This window comes from Oikopleura dioica, chromosome XSR (assembly GCF_907165135.1).
Source record: "Oikopleura dioica chromosome XSR, OKI2018_I68_1.0, whole genome shotgun sequence".
Classification (NCBI taxonomy): Eukaryota; Metazoa; Chordata; class Appendicularia; order Copelata; family Oikopleuridae; genus Oikopleura; species Oikopleura dioica.
In genome coordinates this window covers 7158745-7179170 of record NC_137294.1, presented here as the reverse complement: position 1 = coordinate 7179170, position 20426 = coordinate 7158745, and the positions used below count along the sequence as shown (strand labels likewise).

The 20426-nt window shown below is 42.7% G+C and overlaps 7 protein-coding genes across 7 annotated transcripts; 1 reads left to right on the top strand and 6 right to left on the bottom strand.

Annotated features, from left to right (window-relative positions):
* Positions 1-125: 125 nt before the first annotated feature.
* On the bottom strand, positions 126-2674 carry LOC145706603 (E3 ubiquitin-protein ligase RNF126-like). Its single transcript, XM_081784023.1, has 6 exons — positions 2272-2674; positions 2121-2230; positions 1975-2079; positions 1827-1930; positions 878-946; positions 126-815 (listed from the first exon to the last, which is right to left on the bottom strand). The coding sequence occupies exons 1-6, from the start codon at positions 2552-2554 to the stop codon at positions 722-724; spliced, it is 765 nt and encodes a 254-aa protein (XP_081640149.1). The 5' UTR covers positions 2555-2674; the 3' UTR covers positions 126-721.
* A 269-nt stretch (positions 2675-2943) lies between these two features.
* On the bottom strand, positions 2944-5628 carry LOC145706602 (tyrosine-protein phosphatase non-receptor type 3-like). Its single transcript, XM_081784022.1, has 8 exons — positions 4811-5628; positions 4481-4766; positions 4294-4438; positions 4115-4251; positions 3764-4038; positions 3458-3723; positions 3200-3411; positions 2944-3157 (listed from the first exon to the last, which is right to left on the bottom strand). The coding sequence occupies exons 2-8, from the start codon at positions 4505-4507 to the stop codon at positions 3038-3040; spliced, it is 1182 nt and encodes a 393-aa protein (XP_081640148.1). The 5' UTR covers positions 4508-4766; positions 4811-5628; the 3' UTR covers positions 2944-3037.
* A 24-nt stretch (positions 5629-5652) lies between these two features.
* LOC145706593 (endoplasmic reticulum transmembrane helix translocase-like) lies at positions 5653-9694 on the bottom strand. Its single transcript, XM_081784014.1, is given in 8 exon segments — positions 5653-5878; positions 5972-6043; positions 6087-6218; positions 6264-6390; positions 6459-6637; positions 6681-6949; positions 6992-8938; positions 8941-9694. Coding segments are annotated over 8 exon segments (3528 nt in total). The 5' UTR covers positions 9668-9694; the 3' UTR covers positions 5653-5803.
* Positions 9695-9697: 3 nt separating this feature from the next.
* LOC145706594 (protein HIRA-like) lies at positions 9698-12929 on the bottom strand. The gene is made up of 9 exons (XM_081784015.1): positions 12542-12929; positions 12308-12499; positions 11724-12266; positions 11552-11680; positions 11401-11507; positions 10454-11356; positions 10208-10406; positions 10021-10160; positions 9698-9978 (listed from the first exon to the last, which is right to left on the bottom strand). Exons 1-9 carry the CDS (start codon positions 12903-12905, stop codon positions 9778-9780), a joined length of 2778 nt encoding a protein of 925 aa, XP_081640141.1. The 5' UTR covers positions 12906-12929; the 3' UTR covers positions 9698-9777.
* A 73-nt stretch (positions 12930-13002) lies between these two features.
* LOC145706601 (poly [ADP-ribose] polymerase tankyrase-like) lies at positions 13003-17226 on the bottom strand. The gene is given in 12 exon segments (XM_081784021.1): positions 13003-13221; positions 13262-13483; positions 13527-13640; positions 13686-13878; positions 13923-14138; positions 14181-14269; positions 14309-14615; positions 14668-14936; positions 15024-15237; positions 15240-16313; positions 16316-16827; positions 16871-17226. Coding segments are annotated over 12 exon segments (3378 nt in total). The 5' UTR covers positions 16921-17226; the 3' UTR covers positions 13003-13103.
* A 207-nt stretch (positions 17227-17433) lies between these two features.
* LOC145706598 (dolichyl-diphosphooligosaccharide--protein glycosyltransferase 48 kDa subunit-like) lies at positions 17434-20345 on the top strand. Its single transcript, XM_081784019.1, has 4 exons — positions 17434-17733; positions 17777-18146; positions 18189-18631; positions 18671-20345. The coding sequence occupies exons 1-4, from the start codon at positions 17479-17481 to the stop codon at positions 18824-18826; spliced, it is 1224 nt and encodes a 407-aa protein (XP_081640145.1). The 5' UTR covers positions 17434-17478; the 3' UTR covers positions 18827-20345.
* Positions 18787-20306, bottom strand: LOC145709065 (uncharacterized). Its single transcript, XM_081786749.1, has 5 exons — positions 20025-20306; positions 19646-19975; positions 19410-19604; positions 19124-19361; positions 18787-19082 (listed from the first exon to the last, which is right to left on the bottom strand). The coding sequence occupies exons 1-5, from the start codon at positions 20071-20073 to the stop codon at positions 18908-18910; spliced, it is 987 nt and encodes a 328-aa protein (XP_081642875.1). The 5' UTR covers positions 20074-20306; the 3' UTR covers positions 18787-18907.
* Positions 20346-20426: the final 81 nt, after the last annotated feature.

Here is a 20426-nt window from a genome sequence, read left to right as displayed (position 1 = left end):
ACTGTGCGTTTTCAAGTGAAGTATCAATTGCGAAGACGAATCCTAGGCAACTCAGAACCGACCTCATTGCAGAGCACTAAGTCCGATCTCTTAAATCCAGCGGTTTATTCTTTGTTTTATTTTTAATGTTGGTTGATAGCATGATTATCATCTTCATAATTACAATAAAGGGAAAAGAAACCATGGTAATTACGCGTGACGCTCCGGGATAGGCCTTGGAAATGATGACCTGGCGTAGGTGTCATTACTTTACTCTAAGGACATGTGGCCTTATGCAAATGTGAAATAGGCATTTACGATGTTTCGTAAAAGTACAACTTATCGATTTTCACGACTTCATAAACGATAAGTCAATATTGTCAGATTCAGTTTAATTCAATCCGATCATAGAAAGATATTTTTATACAAGAAGTATTTTACAGCAGATATTGCATTTCTATACAAGCTTTTTCATGAAATACAATCAACCGTTGTTAACAATAAATAGACATGAAATGAGAAGAAAGTTTATGTGTTTTTTTTTGCTCTTAAAACTTGTAACAAACTTGAAATTGAGAATAATACACAGACAACAAATCTAAAAGTATCAAACATTTTGCTTCGAGTTATTTTAGCTCCTTGTTTGGTGGATAGTTCTTCGGTTACAATGAGCACTTAGTTGAAGGAAAGGTGATTGAATATGCGAATATGCGAATGCGAACGAAAAGAAAATCTCTCTGAATCAATCCAAAGCGTCGGCATCGAAATTGTCGGACGGCGGTAAATTAGAGGCAGAATGCGATGGCGCGCTAGGAGGAATGAACTGAACATTTTCTTTATCGTGGATTCACAATCACCAAATTCAGTAGCAAAGGGTAATGCTGGTGAACCCGCTCCTGATGTGTTATTGCCCCGGTGTCCTTCAGCGGAAAGGGTTGTGCGGCAGACAGGACAGCTATTGTGGAGCCTAAGGAAGAGTTTCAATTTAATTGCCTCGACTCTCTTTTCGTGCAGCTTCGCCAGATGATTACATAACGATATATAACCATACCTTTTTAGAATCCTCTCCGGACTTATTAATTTCCGGTTTATATCGGATTTTTACTTTTAACCCCTGCCCGCATGCAAAATTTGTTACCCTTGCCCGCATATCGACCTACGCGTAGGTCGGGCCTTTTGAGGGTCTTTCAGTCGTGATAAAATTTTCGAAAGGACATGAATCGAAAGATAAAAGGCTGAGCTATCTTCTGGACATGATCCAATGTCAAATGTCAAATGTCAAATGTCAATAAATGTCGTTTTTCCGAAAGTACCCATTTTTTATCAAAAAATAAGTCTTTAGAGCTCCAAATCTCGTCCAAAATCAACTCAAATATTTTCATACAGTCATAAATACTGTAAAAATCGAGAATTCCGAACTTGTTTTATCTACTCAGCGTTTATCTTAATAATTTTACTCAACTGAAAAATTAAAAAGGAAGAAAATTGATTCGAGATCAAAATTTCGCTCAATGGCTAAAATCCAAAATTTTCGAAAAAAATTTTTTTTTGACCTCAGATCCTGATTCTGCATTAAAAAGTACCACCATAAGTGGGGGTCAGCTTTTTAGAAAATATTTACCAAACGCGAGATAATTGCGTTTGAAAGTCAATTTACCTACGCGTAGGTCGATATGCGGGCAGGGGTTAAACCATCAAAACAAGTACTGAAGTGCCTCGTTTGAAATCATTTAAAAAGGTATAGTATTACTTACACAACCCCAGGCTAAATAGATTATTTTCCGGCAATATTCGGATGTCCAAGGGGGTCGAAATTTTTGGCCGAGGCAATTAAATTGAAACTCTACCTAAGCCAATCTCGAATACAAGGCGGATGGAACATGTGGCCACACACAGGCAGTTGAATCACCGTGTCATTGTTCAATTCAAACTCGGTCAAACATACCGAGCACTAAAACGATAATAGATTACAGAATATTTTACGTTGACTCTCACCTCTGTACATTGTTTCTGCAGGTCAAGGTTAAAAATTTCTGGCTGGAGACTCTCTAAAACTTCTTCAGAGGCAGGTGGAACACCACCTTCGACTTGAGAAAGCAGCTTAATTGATTGTAAGTGAGAAAGTCAGGTTGAAATCGAACCTGTGAAATCACATCATCGAGGCCATTTGCACCCCAGGCATAATCATTCAAATTCATAGGCGCTCCTAATCTAATTTCGCCAAGAGGTCCAAATTGAGTTCCTATTTGACCTGAAAATCCTTAGAAGAATACTTCCTACGAAGATACTAACCAACAATGAATTGTTCAAGAAGGGATGAAACTTGTCTTCCGAATCCAAGTCCTTCTCCGAACAACACATTTTGTCGTCTTTGACCGAGATCCGATTCGTTGCCAATCCTAATACGACGTGCCGGCTCTTGGGGCTCTTGGGGTTGTTCCAACTCCTCGATGAAGCCCGATTGACAGTTTCTACATTGAAGCAGTGCATCATCAATTTGCACTTGACTGTCACATCGATGACAGTAAAAGCGCCGCATTCTGAAATAAGAAAATAATGCGTTCATAACTGGCATCTCTAGCTTTTCTGTTCAAAATTTGAATAAGTTAATAATATTGAAGTTGACATAAGCTCTAGAGTTCACTTGAGTCCCAAGGTGCTCCCAGTCCGCGATTGGCAGTTGGTGAACCAGCTCGACGGTGCTGAACTTCTTTGTTGTATCGGTGAAGCGTGTCTGTGTATCGGTTTGCATACCAGTCTGCCTTGCGAACTCGATGATCAAACGAGTTCTTCTGCAAGTAACGAGCATCGTTACTTTGTTGTGGGACACTGAGAACAGTTAGGATGCTTCTTTATAATCTTGTTTACCTAACGCGATCAAAACGCAACCTTTCCGACCAATTTCGAGTAAAATTTTTAAAAATGCTATTTCTCAGCATTCTAAAGGAGAGTTTGACAAGCGTATTTTTATGAATAAAATCACAAAGCGAATTTGAAATATATTAGAATGGATTTGAAAAATTGAAAGGGGAAGGAACATGGTAACGAATGTAGTTTATCAGTAGTCTTCGTTTCTACGGCTGTGAGCGATATATGAGATGAGTTTCAGCAGCATCTCAAACTGAGCGCTGTTCTGTATCATCATGCATCGTTGATTTCTGATTTTTTGCACAATATTCTAAGTAAAATATAAGTTAAAGAGCTCACTTGCGATGCTTACAATTGGATTTACGGAAATGCGCTGCTCCAGCATCGCCATGCACGAGTCAAGCGCGATGGTTACGCCAGTGCGCCCTACACCAGCGGAACAGTGTACCAAAACAGGCTCTGGAGGTGATAGCTGTTGACGCACATTGTGGAAGAATTTCAAAAAGTCGTCCGGGTTGTCAGGGACGCCATGGTCTGGCCAGTCCGTGTATTGCCAGTGGCAAACTAGAAATGGATGTCAACAAAGTATGGCCATGAATGTTCTTCTTACCTTTTCGAGATTTTCCCGAATTGTGACAAAGAACGAAGATGCGCCTGACAGCATAGTCCAAGAACTCCTCTTCCTCCATTATCACATCAATCGAGTCGTACTCTTCGGCGATAAATAAATCCGACGGCCAGTATTGGGCGCATTTGTCCTGCATACACTCAACTGTCCTGCACAACATGATAATAGAAATAACGTCGGTTTCCCAAACACATTTCCAAAAATCATTCACTGTGTTTTCTAGAGGGCCCTGCGCCGCGATCCATTGTCTAATGATAGTGTCTACACTTTTTGATTCTTTGATTTTACCTGTGAAAGTTTCCGGTATGAATATCGATCCAGCTTGCATTAATGTAGGTGTTGTTTGAGAGTTTCACTCGGGTATCATCGTAAGGGAGTACATCTCTATAGCGATTTTTAACTTGATGTTGTTGACGCAATGATGTTGCTCTAGATAAGTCGTGACGAAGAGTTGGAATTTGCTCGAACTGGCGGACAAGAGATCCTGATAAAATTCCCTCTTTAACGGCGTTCAAGGATTCTTCGAAACTCTTTGATTCGCGGTAGACAACAACAACCAGCCTAACAAGGACTTCAGGGAAAAAGTAATGAACAGCTTTTTTCATCGTTTTCAAAAGATAAAAATATTAAGCCTTTCCTTTCAAGAGCAAGTGATGACTGTATGGACTCCTTTATCTGATTGTAGGTATGTTCCCTTACAGGAACACCATTGACGCTTAGTAAGATGTCACCAGGTAACAATCCGTGATCTGCATTAGTGATTGTAGGATTTAGGCCTGATAAATAAATTATTATGAAAATTGTTGATTCGACTTTACCTTGGTCGATTCCACCGTAAAACTGCAGGCCGAAATCTCCTCTTGAGTTGGGTGTAATTGAGTACTCCCATCGATTCTTACCGACATTATCAGGTAGAGAAGCATTGGAAAGTGATGTGACTGGAGTGAAGGGATCAGTTTCGAACTATGAGAAGAGTTATGTTTATAGTAAATTATACTAACAAACCGTTGAATGAGCAAGGTCTGGAGACATAATTTGATGGCTCACTCCGAGTCTTGGCGATCGTAGTAGCTGTTCATTTTGATGTCCATCGACTTGAACTCTTATGTCAGGCTTTTTCGTTTCAAGGATGTACTCTTGAGAACCAGCTGGAGTTTTTAAGAGATTTGTTCCAGGCTTCGAGGAGGAGTCGGAAGGTTCTTTTTGTGCGCAAGAGGTCGTGCTGTATCTTTGTTGGGTTTAACTCGGTAGAAGATGTGGTAGTCCATCATTGAGGAAAATAAAGAGCGAGCTATCAAAAGTAAGCTTTATTCCTGAACTCGTAGAAATAAGTACCTCTGGTAAAGGAAGCAAATTGGAATGTCTGGTGAGGTAATTCTACGTTCTTTTTGAATTTGATGAAGAAATTTTTTTCTCGATATCTGAACTCTTTTATCTTGTTCCACTTAAAAAATCGCGCACATTTGGTCGTTTTGTACTCGTCGCTTGTCCAGAGGTAGTATCCATGGCAGTGAAGACCCAGGAAGAAATTGGAGCTATTCATCTGCACTGGGAATGTCTCCACTCCATAGTAGGTAAGCTGTTGGCCAAGCGCAAGGAATTTTTCCATTGCTTCCTTCCTCCCCATTCCTCGGTATTTTCGATGATAGTTAATCACTTTTTCAATGAAAGCTTGATCATTAAATAGATAGTTTTCCCCAGGCATGTCTCCGTGGTCAATCTGCAGCTGTAGGGCACCCATTTTAACGATTACGTCCTTGCGCTCCTTGTCTGTTACGACAAGCCGTTCGCTGGCGATATCGGATTTCATTTGAGCGAACAAACATGATTGAAAATCAGCAGCGGAGCATTTTTCGGTGTTTCGAGGCCAGAATCGTATTCGGAGCCTAGCCACGAACTGACTGTTTCTAAGAGATCCATATTCACGTTTCAATTGTCTCTCTATGGTCTTCTCCTTCGCGAGCCATACTCCTGATTCTAGTTGAAGACCAAAATTGGGATACTGTTTGATGCCATGGAATTCCTTGGATCGACTCAGCAATTCCTCGCCGGAAGTCTTTTTATTGAAATCAAAATCGACACACGATCCAGTCAGGAATTGTACGGAAAGCGAAAACACCTCATTATCCATTCGCCCGTCAAGAAACAGATCTCATTCTAGATAGAGAAAGTTAAGCTTTCTTGATAAATGTGATCGGTTAATTTTGATAGTCTAATTTTCAATAACGGAAGGCGCAACCACTGTTTGAAGTAAAGTGGCATCTTTCACATAGAAGGTTCCTTTGAATTTGATTCAGGAGTAAAAGCAACATCTCCGTCTCTTTCTATCTACAGTGCGCGAAGAGAACCATACCCAAATAAATATTGCAGCAGTTTATCTGCTGCAAATGATCCGAAGAAATCAGTTGAGGGATTTAAATACGTTTCTTATACATCTAGTGAAAATTTCACTGAAATAAGTGTTTTTCTATGAGATATGATTTCAAATCCCAACACGAATATAACGATTTGTGTCATAAAGTCACTGAACTCCACGGGAAAATGTATGATTGAGAAGTATTCCGAAATCTAAGGGATTGAGTGAGCTTGACTTTTTGATTATGGATAGTACCCATGGAAAGAAATTGCTTGCGAGAGCAAGAGAAAAGAGACCGACGCTGCTAAGCGCCCAAAAGAGTTGCTTGTTCTCCATAAACGGTGTCATGAAAGGCGCGCCTCTATAGTTTACAGCGAGCGTATTGACCTAAAACAACAAGGATCGACCAACTAACTATCGCAGAGAGCGCACCTGCATCGAAAGCGAAATAATGTAAACTGCTGAATTGAGGAGGCTCAATTCAAACTCCGCTTCCAAATCAATCGGTTCATCCGATGGTGGCTCTTGCTCTTCTGCTCTTTTCACAACGGTGAACTTAGTTGGGGATCGTTAAAACTTGCTAAATAGTTAAATAACGTCCTTTCCATTTGAATCCACGTTGGCAAGCAGTAAAAATGAACTGAGAACTGCGCGAGGACCGTCAGAACGGAATATAAATTGAAGATATTTGGCAGTGGGCGTCGACGAGAGAGCTTGTCCAGAGGCTCCGCTCGCGAGATAAATAAAAAGCATAAAGCTATCAGGAAAGCGAGGAGTGTATACTGTCCATCGGAAAATTTAATTCCCTAAAGCTGCATCAACGAGTGTACGCGTAAAAGTGTGACCGACCTTAAGGTAAAGTGCTGATTGAGAGTAAGCAGATATGAGCGAATTCAGCGCCAAAATTGAGAACATCTGCAATGTTGTGACAAGTGTACATCGCCCCTGTTTAATCACATGTAAAACGGCAGCGGGTGAAGGTTTTCTTGAAGTAAAAGGGGCAGCAATTGATGCATCTCCTAATTGAACATATTGTGGGCCTTCCATTTCTCCGAGCTCATCCATCAGCCTCGCATAAGTCTCTTGTAGCTGTGGGTTCTGTTGGATACGTTGTTGCCCTTAATCCACATATTTATTGTGTAAAGCTTAAGCATCCATACCGAGACGAGCGTATGTCGCAATTTCTCTTTGTTTTCTCATGTATGAATGTTGTTTATCAATCTTTTCGCCAACAGTCTGACTGAGGAGGGCTACTCCGACATGACTTTGGCGGAGAGCACCGACATCATTCGTTCCATCCCCACACATAACAGTATGGAATCCGGCTGCCTTCAATTCGCATATTATTGTCTCTTTTTGCCTGGGCGATACACGCGCGAAAACACGAATCTTTGGAATGAGTTTTCTCAAAAACTCATCACCATGATTTTCACTAATCCACGTAAATCCCTTTCCACCGAGGCAGAGATCATCATCTGGAATTTCTGAAGCTGCAAATTCAATCTCCTCATCAAGTCGCCGCCAAACGAAATCCGATTTCGCGGGCCTGTTTTCGAATGTGTATATTTTCGTTTCGTCGTCTACAATCATGTCGGTTTTTCTCGCTACGTGAACCGCCGTCAACTGCGCGTCTCCTGTAATCATGGAGACGTAGTGACTCGACTCCTTGAGAGCTTTTATAACCTCAATCGTATCATCTTTCAGTGGTGATGCGGTTACCAGAAATCCTCGGAAGTCGAAGTCTCTTTCAATCTGATCACGCTCGGCCTGGACCATCTCGGATCTCGTTTCATATTCAAGCGATCGTGAGCCCAATGCCAGAACTCTGTAGCCATCTCGCGCCAGTTTTTTGTGAGTTTTTTCATACCATTCCGGGACAGCCTTCAGCCTCACTCGGATGGCTTCTGCAGAGCCTTTAATGACAGCAGTATACTTGGCTCCATTTTCATCAGGCTCATGACTGAGAACGGTGCTCATTCTGGCCAAGGCGGACGAAAAGTAATACTTTCTTTCGATCTTTATAGCTTTGTGATCTCTGGATTTATTCAGCGGCGCACAAGTGTCTCCCTTGAGACTCCAGTTAATTTCTTTCAAAATCGTAATTTCCAATGGATCTCCAACAAGTTGTTTATCATCGGACATATGAAGCGCGTGTGCACCCGCGAGTACTCTTGTAGTTTCGGGAGAAAGGTCAATTACTGGGACGACTTGATTCGGATCATCTCTCACACCCGCGACCCCATCAATAACTACTTCATCTTGAGTGAGTGTTCCAGTTTTGTCGAAGCAGACAATATCTATTTTACCAGCATAAGGGATTCGGAACGGTTCTGTACAAAATAGACCAAGTTTGTGCAGGGCTAACAGGGAAGTATTGACAGCCAAAGAGAGTTGGATCGGAAGTTCTGGAGGGACAACTGAAGTAAGAATATATGTGCATTCCAGTAATAGCTTGTATTTTGATTTTGTCTCATCCTTGCTCCCCTCAATGTACAAGTGAGCAGAGGCTGCGATTGCAAACATCAATAGAATGCCTATGAACAATCCAGTCTCTTTGTTATTCGCAGTCACGCGCTTCGAACCGTAGAGAATAGTTCGCAAAAGTTGCCCTTGAGTTGTCGAAAACCCCGTTCGGATGACTAACGCCGGGCATCCCTTATCAGTAGGTCTAAGAGCGCCGGTTAGATTGCTAGGGAGGCCGTCTTTCCCAGCTGGAATGAACTGAAGAATCTTCGTGCCACCATTAATAACGGACACGCCATTGTCTGCCTCAACAAATGTGGAAGTCATATCGATTTGATCAATGCCTTCTTTCACCTGAGGAACTGACTCGCCCGTCAAAAGAGATTCATCACAAATTAGTCTTCCCGACAAAAGAATAAGATCACAAGGCGCCAATCTTTCGTCTGGCTCAGAGGCCTGTCTAGGATTTTGTTGTCTCTGGGGTTGGCTTTTGTTCGTTACTTGATTCTTGGGTGCAGAGCGCAACGATACAATATCTCCTGGTACGAGCTCCTCAGAGCTTAGTGGAATCCATTTATTGTGGCGATAACATAAAATTGGATAGCCTTTATTCCCCATGTTCCGAATTTCGGACATATTTTTTGCTGCTGCTTCACCAAAGTACTTTCGAACATCACCAGCATAAACAGAGTAAACAACGAATAGTACCAATACTCATCAAGGCACCAGAGACCAACGCAAAACACTTGAAAGACGAAAAACGGAGCGGTCGCTCTTTCAATGAACAGTTCTTTGAATGCGGGAAGTTTTATTTCCATTTTGTTTAATGAATATCTTTCGACAGCTTGGAAGAGATCAGCTTGAGTAGTTATTCCGTTTTGCTTATACAATTCTTCCACTCTTCGCTCCGTATCATATTTGCGTTTGACGAACAAATTCTTTTTCTCGTCGTAAAAGTACAAAACTTTCTGGAATTCGAATAAGTAGAGTGGTTTACTACCGTAAACTCTTTTCTTCGTGAGGAGGTTAACAATTTCTTCCTCTCCATTATTTGGCTGTGGCTTGACTCGTACGAGATGAGCTGTATTTACGTCTGTCGCGTCAATGCACTCAATATAACATCGGATAGAACACGACCATTTTGTCAACAGCCAAATAAGAGCCTTCAACATGGCAACCGGCAGAATACAGAGTGGAATAAGGAAAAAGGAGACTCCATGTAAAGCCACACCGCATGCAACAGCTGCATTGAAAACAAAGAAAAACGGTCCTGAATTCGCAATGTGAGGCCAACCTTCATACCAAATTGAATGACTTTGCTTCCGATTATGCAAAGAGATCGACGACACTAAGTCATCGGGCTCTATTAGCATTCTGAAAGCGTGCAAATGAGAATGCAAAAATCATGTTTAGAGTCAAGCTTTCAAGAAAAGTAAAGGCAGTGTTGGATCAGGTTTAATGATGAAGATAATTTGATGACTACTTATTCACTCATGACTTCACTTTCTACTTCATTGCAAACATCAAGCAGCTCATCATACTCGGAATACAGTCTTTGTAAGGCAATGTTGGATTGAATTGTATTTAGTATATCGCGGAGAAGTACTCGCTTGGAGAGCCCAATAATATTTGGTTCCCAATCACTTTCTGACTGGTGAACTGGTCCAAGAAGAAAATCGCAGAGCTGGAATTCACTTTAGATATTGGTATTTTAGCAATAACCTACTTCTTTCAGTCGTGGGCGCATATTATGTTGAGATATATGCGCGGCATACTGAATAAGGCCCTGTCTATAATGATTAGGATCGTCGTTTTTGATCGCGAGATTTAGATCTTCTTCATATCCTGCAGCGAGAAGTTCGCTTACTAAAAAGAGCTTCAAAACGAGCTTTTTAGAACTTCTTAGCGCATACAATGTTTTCCAGTCGCATATGCAGGTTGACGATGCTGATCTTCTAGGTGCGTTTGTATTTCCGGATCATTGAAAAGGGTCCGACTATAGACGAACGACGCTGCCTTGTGGACGACATACCAGCGATGCGACTTTTCGTTCCATTGCATAACATTACCGCTTTCGGTAGATATGTTAATAGCGTTGAGCCTCTTTGAGTACTAAAATAATTTATTTATTTTAACTTATCGCTGAAGATAATTATTACCCAAACTTCACGAGGATTTGGAATACAACCAAGTTCTGCTCGTACGTCAGGTAGCTTTTGATCAAGATCTCTCAGATACAACGTTCCGTCAACTGTTGACAAAAGCATCATGTTCTCAAAAAGAGCAAATGAATGTATTGAACCGATATACTCAGTGAGATCGCTACGCCTTCCACTATCATTCGAAAGAAAGACCAGTTCGCCTTCTAGCGTGCAAAGAATTATTTTGCTTTTATAAACATCGAGCGCGACAATGGACCCATCAATAACAGATTTCCATGTTGATTTTTCATCAGCAATGATCGTTCGCCCGTCTTCGCAAAAAATACGCAGTTGAAGTGAGCTCAAAGCTGCTTTGATCTCGCTAGGATTCGGAGTGATGCCTGGTAATTTTTTACGCGAAACTATTTCTTCGTCAGAATCTTCTTTCTTCAAATCTTTTTGTTTTTTAGATTCATCCTTTTCATTATCACTCTTTTTTGGGTCGCTTGTTTCAGAAATCTTTTCTGGCTCACCTCTCTTCTTGCGTCCCTTTTTCCCTCGAACTTTTTCTTCTGTGACGTCTTCTTTGGCTGGCCGGTTAAAACTTGGCAAGCTGACTTCGATTTTTTCTTTTGGTTTCTCCTTCAGCTTTTCTTTTAACGCTAGTGGTGCTTCTTTCGCAATTGTTTTTGGAATGATTTTATCGTTGGCCTTTTCAAGCCTTGACGACATGAGATCTTCCAGCTGATCCTCTTTCTTTTTGGTGGTTTTCTCTTTAGCTAAGTTATCGGCAGTAGCTTCAGTATTTTTGTCGGCGTGTTTGACGATAATGTTTTCTTTGTTCTCTTCTTCGGGAACCTTTTTCGAATCGTCCTTGGAAACACTTTTGACGGAAGAGGACACATTTGGAGGATTTGTTGCCTGAACAATTTAGATAAACGATGAAATATCAAAGAGTGTTTCACCTTTTTCTGTGGCGTAGTGGGATTACCAAAAGGTTTGACAGAACTCGCTGATATCCCAGTGACAAAAGCAGGAGTGATTCGTTTCTTGCCATCCTTGCGCTTGACTTCTGAACAATAATGATAACGCTAAGGCGAATAGTAATTGGGATACCGATTTGTTTTGTTGGTCCGCGCTGGACTTCTTGCATCACGGGTTTATTTCCGTTTTGCGCCAGGTGTATTAAAGCCGGATTTTCAATAATAATATCTCGAAGATCTTGAGCGGTTGAACCGTAATGTTCTTTAAAAAAGATGATTTCACTAGTCTGCCGGAAAATACACACCTTCAAGCATTTTATTCATATCAGCGTAGGAGATTTGCGAACCCAATTCGTCTTCCCTGAAGTGAAGAAAAGCTGCGGCACCATCCCAACTTGTAGCCGCGAGGATCAGCCCAGAAGAGTCCCAAGAAAGATCGAGAATGGAGTCGTCGAAAATATCGTGAACAACCATTATAGGCCGAAGGAGCGAGGTCATCCAAACAGATATTGAGCAATCGCGAGAGCCTACAGCGCAGACCGGCGTCTTTACTCTATTAGTGCGCATATTCAAGCTCGGGGGAGTATCTCGACAAGTGGGAGCGAAACGAACGCAAGAAACTGATTTTCGGTGACCGACTAAGTCGAACGTCGTGATCCATTTTCGGCTAATTACTTGTCCCGTCGGAGCCCCATTGTTCACCGCAGAGCCCGCGAGAAGATAGAAACCATCTGGACTCCATGATATTCTCATCACATGTCCATTCATGGAGTCTTTAAAGGGCCCTGAAACTGATTTCTCTTCCTTCCAACTTATTGTACTCCAAATTCTGACAGTTCCGTCGGCTCCTTGAGAAATAATCGGCTTCAATTTATGCTAGATTGAATACCTTGGGATGCGAGATAGTTTCCAACGGGGTCCCAAGTAACGCCCTTAACAAAGTTCGTGTGGCCACGTAATCTTTGAATCTGGTTAAACTTGTTATCAACATCCCAAATGATTATAGAATTGTCTAATGACCCAGAAGCTAGATATTTGTCGTTCCGATTCCAAGCTAAATCGATAACATCCGCGTCATGTCCTTAACACATTCTAGCTGAGAGGTCGGCTTTTGTCGGTCTACCTTGCAATCGATGTAAGCATTTCCAGTTTTCTTCCTCGACGCCGTCCTTTTTCGACTTTCCCGCGAAAATCCAAATCATGATGAGACGATCATCGCCGCCTGATGCCAAATATTTGCCAGACAATGTCCAGCGGACGACATTCACGCAAGCCATGTGGTTGAACATTGCGCACAAAAGTTTAGGGCAGGTTGGATCATCTGCCTTTTTCTTTGAAAGGATCGGAGCCATATTCCATATTTGAATCTTGCCTCCTCCCTGGCCAGAGCAGCCTCCAACAGCGACTCTCGAGCCGTCGGGATGAATGTCGCATGAAATAAGCGGGGACTTTTCCTCGACTATCCATTCCGGTTTTAATATTTTCATACTTTCATATAAACGTCATATTCTCTAAGAAGGACTTCGTCAAAGCTCACGAATAATTTTTGATATTTTGTTTATTGAAGAAAGGTGGAACGAGCTGTATGGCGACATATTGGTTATGGTCACAAAGAATAAAAAAATAGGCACATTTTCAATGCTGAAAGCAAAGTGGCTCAACGAAAACGTAAATTGAAATAGATTCTAGGTCTCTTGTGGTTGAATGAGATAAGTAATGAGATACTCAGGATAAGATTGCTCGCCGCGATAGATAACGTATTCCGGGTGACAAAGGCCGCCGATAGAAGGCTTACCAACGACACTTAAAAATGTTAGAATACCAATCGTCTGGCAAAATTTACCTGTGGTGACCGGGAGGAGCATGCGCCAGCTTCTGAGCATTTGTTTGAAGAAAACTTTTGCCCAAGGTAACGCGACAAAGCAGCATTTGCCTCTTGCATACGTAGCAGCTTTTGTCTCTGTGTTCATGACATCCAGTTCCACCTCCGATTCCCCAGACATATTGGTTAGACTTGGAAGAATTTTCTGCAAAATAAATACCCGCGCCGAACATCCCACCGATACTAAAGGAAACCAATATGATTTGCTTTTATTGGAAGAGCTTACTAGGCGTGCCGCTCGTCGAATCCTTTCTGTATTATAGCTTGAATAAAAGGCGAACCATGGAAAAGCATTCGTTCATTTGCCGAGCCGTAGTTTTCTTCCTTCACCTCGTCTTTTCTGTGGAATCAAATAATGCAACAGCGATTAATAGCAGTTACGTACCTCCGCTCGTAGCGAATCCACAAACGAGGATTCTTCACTTTTTGAATCGAACAAATTTTAAAAGATTGATAAATTCCGCCAGCGGCACCGAAATCCTTGTGTTCTCGTATAGTTTGTTGCATTTCGTCATACACGGACTGATACTCAGCCATCTCTTCGTCCAAGTCCTGGAGTGTCACGACAGGCTGGTTAGCTAGATTGAGTTGAAATCGGACAATCCCATTACTTATCAAGTACCTTGAATAATAGAGCTGTCAGGACCAGAGCACTGCTTGCGAACTGCTCTAAGGAGTCGATGTCGATGCCCATAAGCTTTTATACCAAGATTTTTGAGCTCATCGTGGCTGATTTCCGCGAGAACGTCCAGTGTTATCTCTTCCTGCTCGAACAGGGCAATATACTTTTCAAACTCAGTTCCGGCCAGGAAATTTTTCATCGCCTCCAAGTTAGCAGCTTTTGGCATTTGTTAGACATAGATCCTAAGTAGACTCTTACCAAGTGTTTGTGAAGGAGGATCTTTGTCTTCAGTCGATTCGCGCTGAGATTCTGGAGTTTGATTTGGCTCACCTTGCCACATTGCATCCCTAAACCGATTATTTCCAAGTTTGATTGTAACGCTCTACCTGAGAAGACACCGAACATCATCCTGTGAAGCGACCTCTATCGTCGTCTGTCCTTCTTGATTCTTGACGTAAGGATCGGCTCCGTGAGAAAGCAAAAGTGCACATAGCTGGGTCCTGCCTTTCTGCGCTGCTTCGTGAAGTGGCGTGAATTGCCATCTATCATTCGCATTGACGTGACTTCCATGCTTCAGGAGCACTTGTGCGATTTCAACATGTCCGTATGAAGCGGCATTATGAAGAGGTATCAATCCTCCTCTGTCTTCAGCATTGACATCCGCACCGTATTCGATTAAAATCTCCGCGACTTCTGAATTCAACTTATAAATTTACTCTTGCAGCTAACAAGGGCTCAAGCTCACCGATATTGTTATAGCCAGCTGCCAAGTGAAGGGGTGTGGAATTTCGCCCATGCGTATCACGGCAGTTAACGTTCTCCGCCGTCAGAAGTTTCTGTATTCGAGCAACACTTCCTGATTTCGCTGCATCTAGCACTGCTGCGTCACCCAGCAAGATGTCTTTTATGTCAGAATCCTTAGCAACGTCCAATGGTGACTGTCCGTCTCGGTTCTTTTTATTCGGGTCAGCCCCATTTTTCATCAAAAGCTTGCATATATCGTATTTGCCCTTTCAATGTTCTTCAAAATATAGTCACCAAAGGGATACAACAAATATTGTCAATAATAAGCTATTTAAAAACCATTGGAACAATTCCTTGGAAGCTGCTTCGTGAACTGGAGTATATTTCCACAGATCCGCTGTGTTGACATTTGCACCCGCTTGGACCAAAATGACAACGACATCGTAGTGTCCGTAACTACAAGCGTTATGTAACGGGACGAGACCACCTTTATCTTTTGCTTGGACCTCTGCACCTTGACTAAGAAGATATTCGACGATTTGAACTCGATTATAACCGGCTGCAAAGTGAAGGGGGTTGAATGTCTACCTTCGACGTCGCGACAATTAACCGTGCTTGGATTGCAAAGTCGCTTTACTTGATCCAAATCGCCAGATTTCGCAGCCTCGAGGAACACTTTATTGCTATCGTTGGAAGGCAAATTGATTGAGTGGCTGGGCAACGCTTGACTACCCAAATCGATTGGCGTCAAACCGTCATTGTTCTGAATGTTGGGGTCGCCTCCGTTCGAAATGAATAAGTGGTAGATTCCAGCGTGCTGGTGCTTCACGGCACGATGGAGTGGTGTGTCACCGACACAATCTTTTATCGACATTTGCGCGTTGTGCCTGACTAGCAACTCGGCGGCATCAATGTGTCCAAAAGTCGCTGCATAATGAAGCGCGGTGGAGCCGTCTTTGCTTTGAATTTGAACTCCAGCTCCCTTCTTCAAAAGACTTTCTACCACTTGGCGACGTTTTGCAAAGGGACAAGTGACAGCGATCATCAAAGGGGTCTCGCCACTTACTATGTGCGCGAAATTTATAAGCTCAGGTGTAAGCAGCTTCTTCATGCGACTTATATTGCCTTGCTTACACGCGTCAATTAGCTCGATGAAGCTGTACTCTCGTAAGATTTTGTCGGCTAGTTCTTTGGAGGCGGCGCACTCGATCGAATTCTTTCCGTGGCAGTTGTTGAGGTGGGGGTCAGCACCGTAAGCTATCAGTAGCGAACAAACCTCGTGGCGTCCTTTGTTCGAAGCCTCGTGGAGGGGAGTAAACTGCCACAGATCACATGTATTCGGGTCAGCTCCTGCCTTGAGAAGAATATTGACGACGTCTATGTGCCCATAACTACATGCATTGTGGAGGGGCACCAGTCCACCTTTATCCTTGGCGAGAACATCGGCCATCGGCCAATGGCGACCAGTGAAGCAAGACTGCTTGAGCAATATTTCAACGATCCGCACGCGATTATAACCAGCAGCAAGGTGAAGCGGAGACGATTTTCGCCCGTCTGTTGCGGTAATATTAACATTTATCGGGGTGAGGAGCTGCACGAACCGCTCTTCGCTGCCGATTCTTGCAGATTCGAGAAGCTCATCCTTTTGTATTCACCTTTGAGAACAAGACGAGCGGGGCCTTCAGCAACTTCCAATGGCATTTTACCATCAGAGTTACTAACATTCCAATCGGCACCGGCTTGAAGAAGTAAGATGCACACATCCGCTTTTCCTTTGATGGCGGCTTCGTGAAGAGAAGTCCAGCCCCAACGGTCTTGCGTATTCACGTCGGACTTAGCTTCAATGAGCATGCGAACAACATCCGCGTGGCCAAAGGAGCAAGCATTGTGGAGCGAGATGAGTCCTCCCTCGTCAGTGGCGCCTACGTCTCCGCCTGTTTCGAGCAGATACTCGACAACTTCCTTCCGACCGAAACCAGCAGCAAAGTGCAAGGGAGTAGATCGACGTCCGTCTGCATCGCGAGCGTTGATAGAATTCCCATGAATCGAAATGAGCTCACGAACTCGGTTTAGATTGCCCGATCTGCACGCTTCCCAAAGCTCTCGATCCTGGCATGTTGCTACGGAGTCGCGGAAGTCGGCGACAGAAGGTCTTTGTAGGCTAAAAATAATCAATAATAGTAACGCTTCGGCTAGACGCTCACCTAGGCCAGTAGTTATTAATTCCAGGGGAGGCCTTTGGGCTCTCCCACATTGCATTTAAAGGTGTTTTTCGTTTATCATCTGCATCAACTCCCGCTTTTGACAGTCTGCAAAAATTTATAATTTTTCTGCTGCATAGTATTTGATTTCTATTTTATGAAGTTGACCTATAAAATATTTCTGTGCGAATAGAAGAATGCTTTCTCTGTTTTCGCCTTTTAGGGCAGAACGTAAGTAAATAAAAAGAAAACTTTTTTTATTATCTAAGAATTTGGTTTAAGAATAAGATATTTGCCTAAAGAAAGGGGATGAAGAAGAGGGAGAGGGGCAGTCTCTACGGATCGATGACGTAGTAGTTCGGTCCGCGCGCTCAAGCTCAAAGGAAAAAAAGAGGGCGACCAATCGAAATTTCCCAGCGCGCCGTTTGGGAGACAAATTCAACAGATTATCTCCGTTTTGAGCTTCTCCCAGCTTTCAGAAGAGTATCACTTATCGGAATTAGAGAAGATCTATTAAATTTCAGTCAGGAATTGTTTGTTATCTTTGATTAGGTTAAATTGCTACGTTTTTTTTTAAATATATCTCTACGCTAGTAAAGTTTCGATTCAGAATGAAATTTCTGTTGTCACTGTTGGTGATAGTAGCGTCGGCAGCGGATAAGCTACTCGTTCTTTACGAGAATTCGCGGGTGAAAGTAACCCATCGTGCGACCTTGGCTCCACTAGCAGATCAAGGATACGAGCTCGTCTTTAAGCAAGCCGATGATGCGAGCCTGGAGTTAACTCGTTATGGAGTGAACCTTTACAAGGGTCTCATTGTTCTCGCCCCTTCAGTGGACGAATTTGGCGGCAAAATCAACTCAGCTGTAAGTTTTTCCTTTTTATTTCAGAATTTGAGAACGTTTTAAGGCAATTGTCGAGTTTGTTGATAACGGAGGAAATGTTTTTATCGCTGCCGGCAACACTGTGGGAGACGCGATTCGAGAGACAGCGGCTGAGATCGGAGTAGAACTCGACGAAGCTGGCACCCAAGTCATTGATCACTTGAATGTCAACGAGAAGGAAGACAGTGGGGATCACACCGCTTTTTTGGTTGAGGCGAAACAGTTCGTTCCCGCGGAAATCATCACTGGACCGGTTTCGGAAGCGTTGACCTTTGAAGGAGTGGGCATGAAACTCGATGCAGCAAACAAGCTTGTCTTCCCTATCGCATGGGCAGCCCCTACCGCCTATTCTTGGTATCCCAATGAGCCCATTTCCGAATATCCTATGGTTTTAGGTACTGTACTTTTTCAGATACAATTACTAAAAATTTTCTCAGGAAAGAACATCGTTCTCGTCGCCGGGCTTCAAGCTCGAAACAATGCGCGTGTCGTAATTGCTGGTTCTCTAAAAATGTTCCAAAACTCGGAGACGGCGACGAACATTCTTCTTTGGGCGATGAAATGCCGCGGCGTTCTCCGCGAGTCAAATGTCAAGCACCATCTTGTCGGAGAAACTAAATCGCCCGAGTTTTACACGATCATGGAAGATGTTCACTACGAGCTCACTGTTGAGGAACTCGTCGAAGGAAAGTGGGTGCCCTTCCAAGGGACCGACATGTTCCTTGATTTCCACCGGCTGGATCCTTTCGTCCGAAAACGACTTCAGAACAAAAATGGCGTTATGTCCGTCGACTTCAAGTTGCCCGATGTTTACGGAGTTTTCCAGTTTAGAACGAATTACAAGCGTCTCGGATACACCGAAATCGTCAACCACGTCCAGGTAAGAACCTTGCAAATGCACTTAAAATGATCGTTGAAGGTATCTGTCCGACCACTCCGCCACAATCAATATGAGCGTTTCATCTCCACCGCGTATCCTTACTACTTCTCGGCCTTTTCGATGATGGCCGGCGTGGGACTCATGTCCTTCGTGGTCCTCTACCACTCCGACGCACAGAAGAAAAAAACAGAATAAACCTACTTAGATCTTCACTTTAGTTCCATTTTAGCAGTAGTCTTCAAATAAACACCCCTAGTTCCCTCAAACTCATTTTATTTACAGTCTTTTACACTCAGGCGCTCCATTGGAAGCTGTTTTTGAACAGAGTTGCTTCAGCAGTCTTCGTGCTCTTGTTATCAAGTGTTTTCCGCCGTTTCCTTTTTTCTTGAATCTATGTTGGACCACCCGTCGAAAGCACACTCGAGCCAAATCGTCGACATTCGCCCCAACCCTTTTTATTAATATAAGAATTGCTATCAAATGCACACTTACCTATTCGCCATTCCTTTTCGAACTTGTGAAAGCATATCAATGTGAAATCCATTAGAATTGACACCATCAAACATGTTCTCCATGATTCCCGTCAATTTGCTGGACCAATTTTGGACTCGTCTCTTTTCTCTTGCGGAACTTATATCGGAAAGAACTCCCTGACTGTACTCACTTATTTTCTCCTTGCACAAGTTAAATGGTCTTGAGACAGTTGTGGCTGATAATTTGTGAGGTTGCACTATTAGTAATTAGATCTTTCAAACAGAAACAATCAAAGATTCAATACCTTTTGGCGGGTAATCGAAAGCCGTTGAGTTTTCGTAGAAAAAGGTTTGCGCGATAAACATCTCGTCGAAGGCTTTTTCCACTTTTTGGAAACCGCCGTGCCAAATTTTACCGTTCATCTGCCCGGCGTAGCGCCACTCGTGAACCCATCCTTCTGGCCCTCTTCCGTTGTAGCTCTTGATGAACGTCCAGTGTCCTGTTACGAGTTTTCCTAATGTTTTCCTTTGAACACCTGACTGATAATAACTGGACTCGTTCCTGACTCCATGATAGTTCCGTTGGTAACATCAAAATGTTCGCCGTTTGCATCAAACCCCTTCCCAGTGAAGTGCTTAATTTTGCCTTTATCAGCTTTCTTTTTCAAAACCATTTTCATCTGCCATTTCTCCTTGAAGTTGATGAAAAAACCATCGACGATGTGGTTGGCGAGGAAATTCGTGTAATTGAACTGTTTCGAAAGCATAAACGCAATGTCGGCCTGGCTCAAGTCAGTGTACGTATTCAATGCATCTTCCACTTCCAAGACTCCTCTTTCGAATTTAGACGGTTCAAAGTCGATTCTCTGGGCTAATTTTTCAAATGAATTGCAATTTTCAAGGCGAAATCTCTCAAATACCTGTCGAGAAGGAAATGAATATGTCGAAAAGGATGATAAGACGTTTCATTTCGCTAGTGAGTTTATGCGCAAATGAATGATTTCATTTCGGAAACGTGAAAGATTAAAGCGCTGGGGCGACAACTTATGCATTCTGATTATTTAAAAATATTTAGGCGCATTTGTCAAACTTAATTAGTTTAACACGGGTTTTTGATTTGAATAAACGCCACCAAAGACATCTATCCGTTTTTTACCCCCAAAGTGAGGAATTTCATTTTTATTTCGGTTGGGATTGCTATCAATAAGGCCATCTTTGTTTTTGAACTTGAGTTCACACGAGTTAGCTGTCTATTTTTCAAATTTTAGATTAAAATCGAGCACGAGCGCCGGTTACGCCCGGAAAATTTCGCAAAAAACCGC

Bases quoted from the DNA above. Each gene is read 5' to 3' on its own strand.
- LOC145706603 (XM_081784023.1), bottom strand. From the start codon at position 2,554: ATGCCAGTTATGAACGCATTATTTTCTTATTTCAGAATGCGGCGCTTT. The intron at 2,231-2,271 runs GTTAGTATCTTC...AAGGATTTTCAG, and splicing joins TCTTGAACAATTCATTGTTG to GTCAAATAGGAACTCAATTT. The intron at 2,080-2,120 runs GTTCGATTTCAA...CAATCAATTAAG, and splicing joins TCGATGATGTGATTTCACAG to CTGCTTTCTCAAGTCGAAGG.
- LOC145709065 (XM_081786749.1), bottom strand. From the start codon at position 20,073: ATGAAACGTCTTATCATCCTTTTCGACATATTCATTTCCTTCTCGACA. The intron at 19,605-19,645 runs GTCAGGTGTTCA...AACTCGTAACAG, and splicing joins AACGAGTCCAGTTATTATCA to GACACTGGACGTTCATCAAG. The intron at 19,083-19,123 runs GTAAGTGTGCAT...ATTAATAAAAAG, and splicing joins CGAAAAGGAATGGCGAATAG to GGTTGGGGCGAATGTCGACG.
- LOC145706602 (XM_081784022.1), bottom strand. From the start codon at position 4,507: ATGTCTCCAGACCTTGCTCATTCAACG. The intron at 3,724-3,763 runs GTAAAATCAAAG...CACTATCATTAG, and splicing joins CATACCGGAAACTTTCACAG to ACAATGGATCGCGGCGCAGG. The intron at 3,412-3,457 runs GTAAGAAGAACA...ATCCATTTCTAG, and splicing joins TTCGGGAAAATCTCGAAAAG to TTTGCCACTGGCAATACACG.
- LOC145706594 (XM_081784015.1), bottom strand. From the start codon at position 12,905: ATGAAAATATTAAAACCGGAATGGATAGTCGAGGAAAAGTCCCCGCTT. The intron at 11,681-11,723 runs GTGTGTATTTTC...TCTTTTTTAAAG, and splicing joins TATGAATAAAATGCTTGAAG to AACATTACGGTTCAACCGCT. The intron at 11,508-11,551 runs GTATCCCAATTA...ATTATTGTTCAG, and splicing joins CGGACCAACAAAACAAATCG to AAGTCAAGCGCAAGGATGGC.
- LOC145706598 (XM_081784019.1), top strand. From the start codon at position 17,479: ATGAAATTTCTGTTGTCACTGTTGGTGATAGTAGCGTCGGCAGCGGAT. The intron at 17,734-17,776 runs GTAAGTTTTTCC...GAACGTTTTAAG, and splicing joins GCGGCAAAATCAACTCAGCT to GCAATTGTCGAGTTTGTTGA. The intron at 18,632-18,670 runs GTAAGAACCTTG...TGATCGTTGAAG, and splicing joins AAATCGTCAACCACGTCCAG to GTATCTGTCCGACCACTCCG.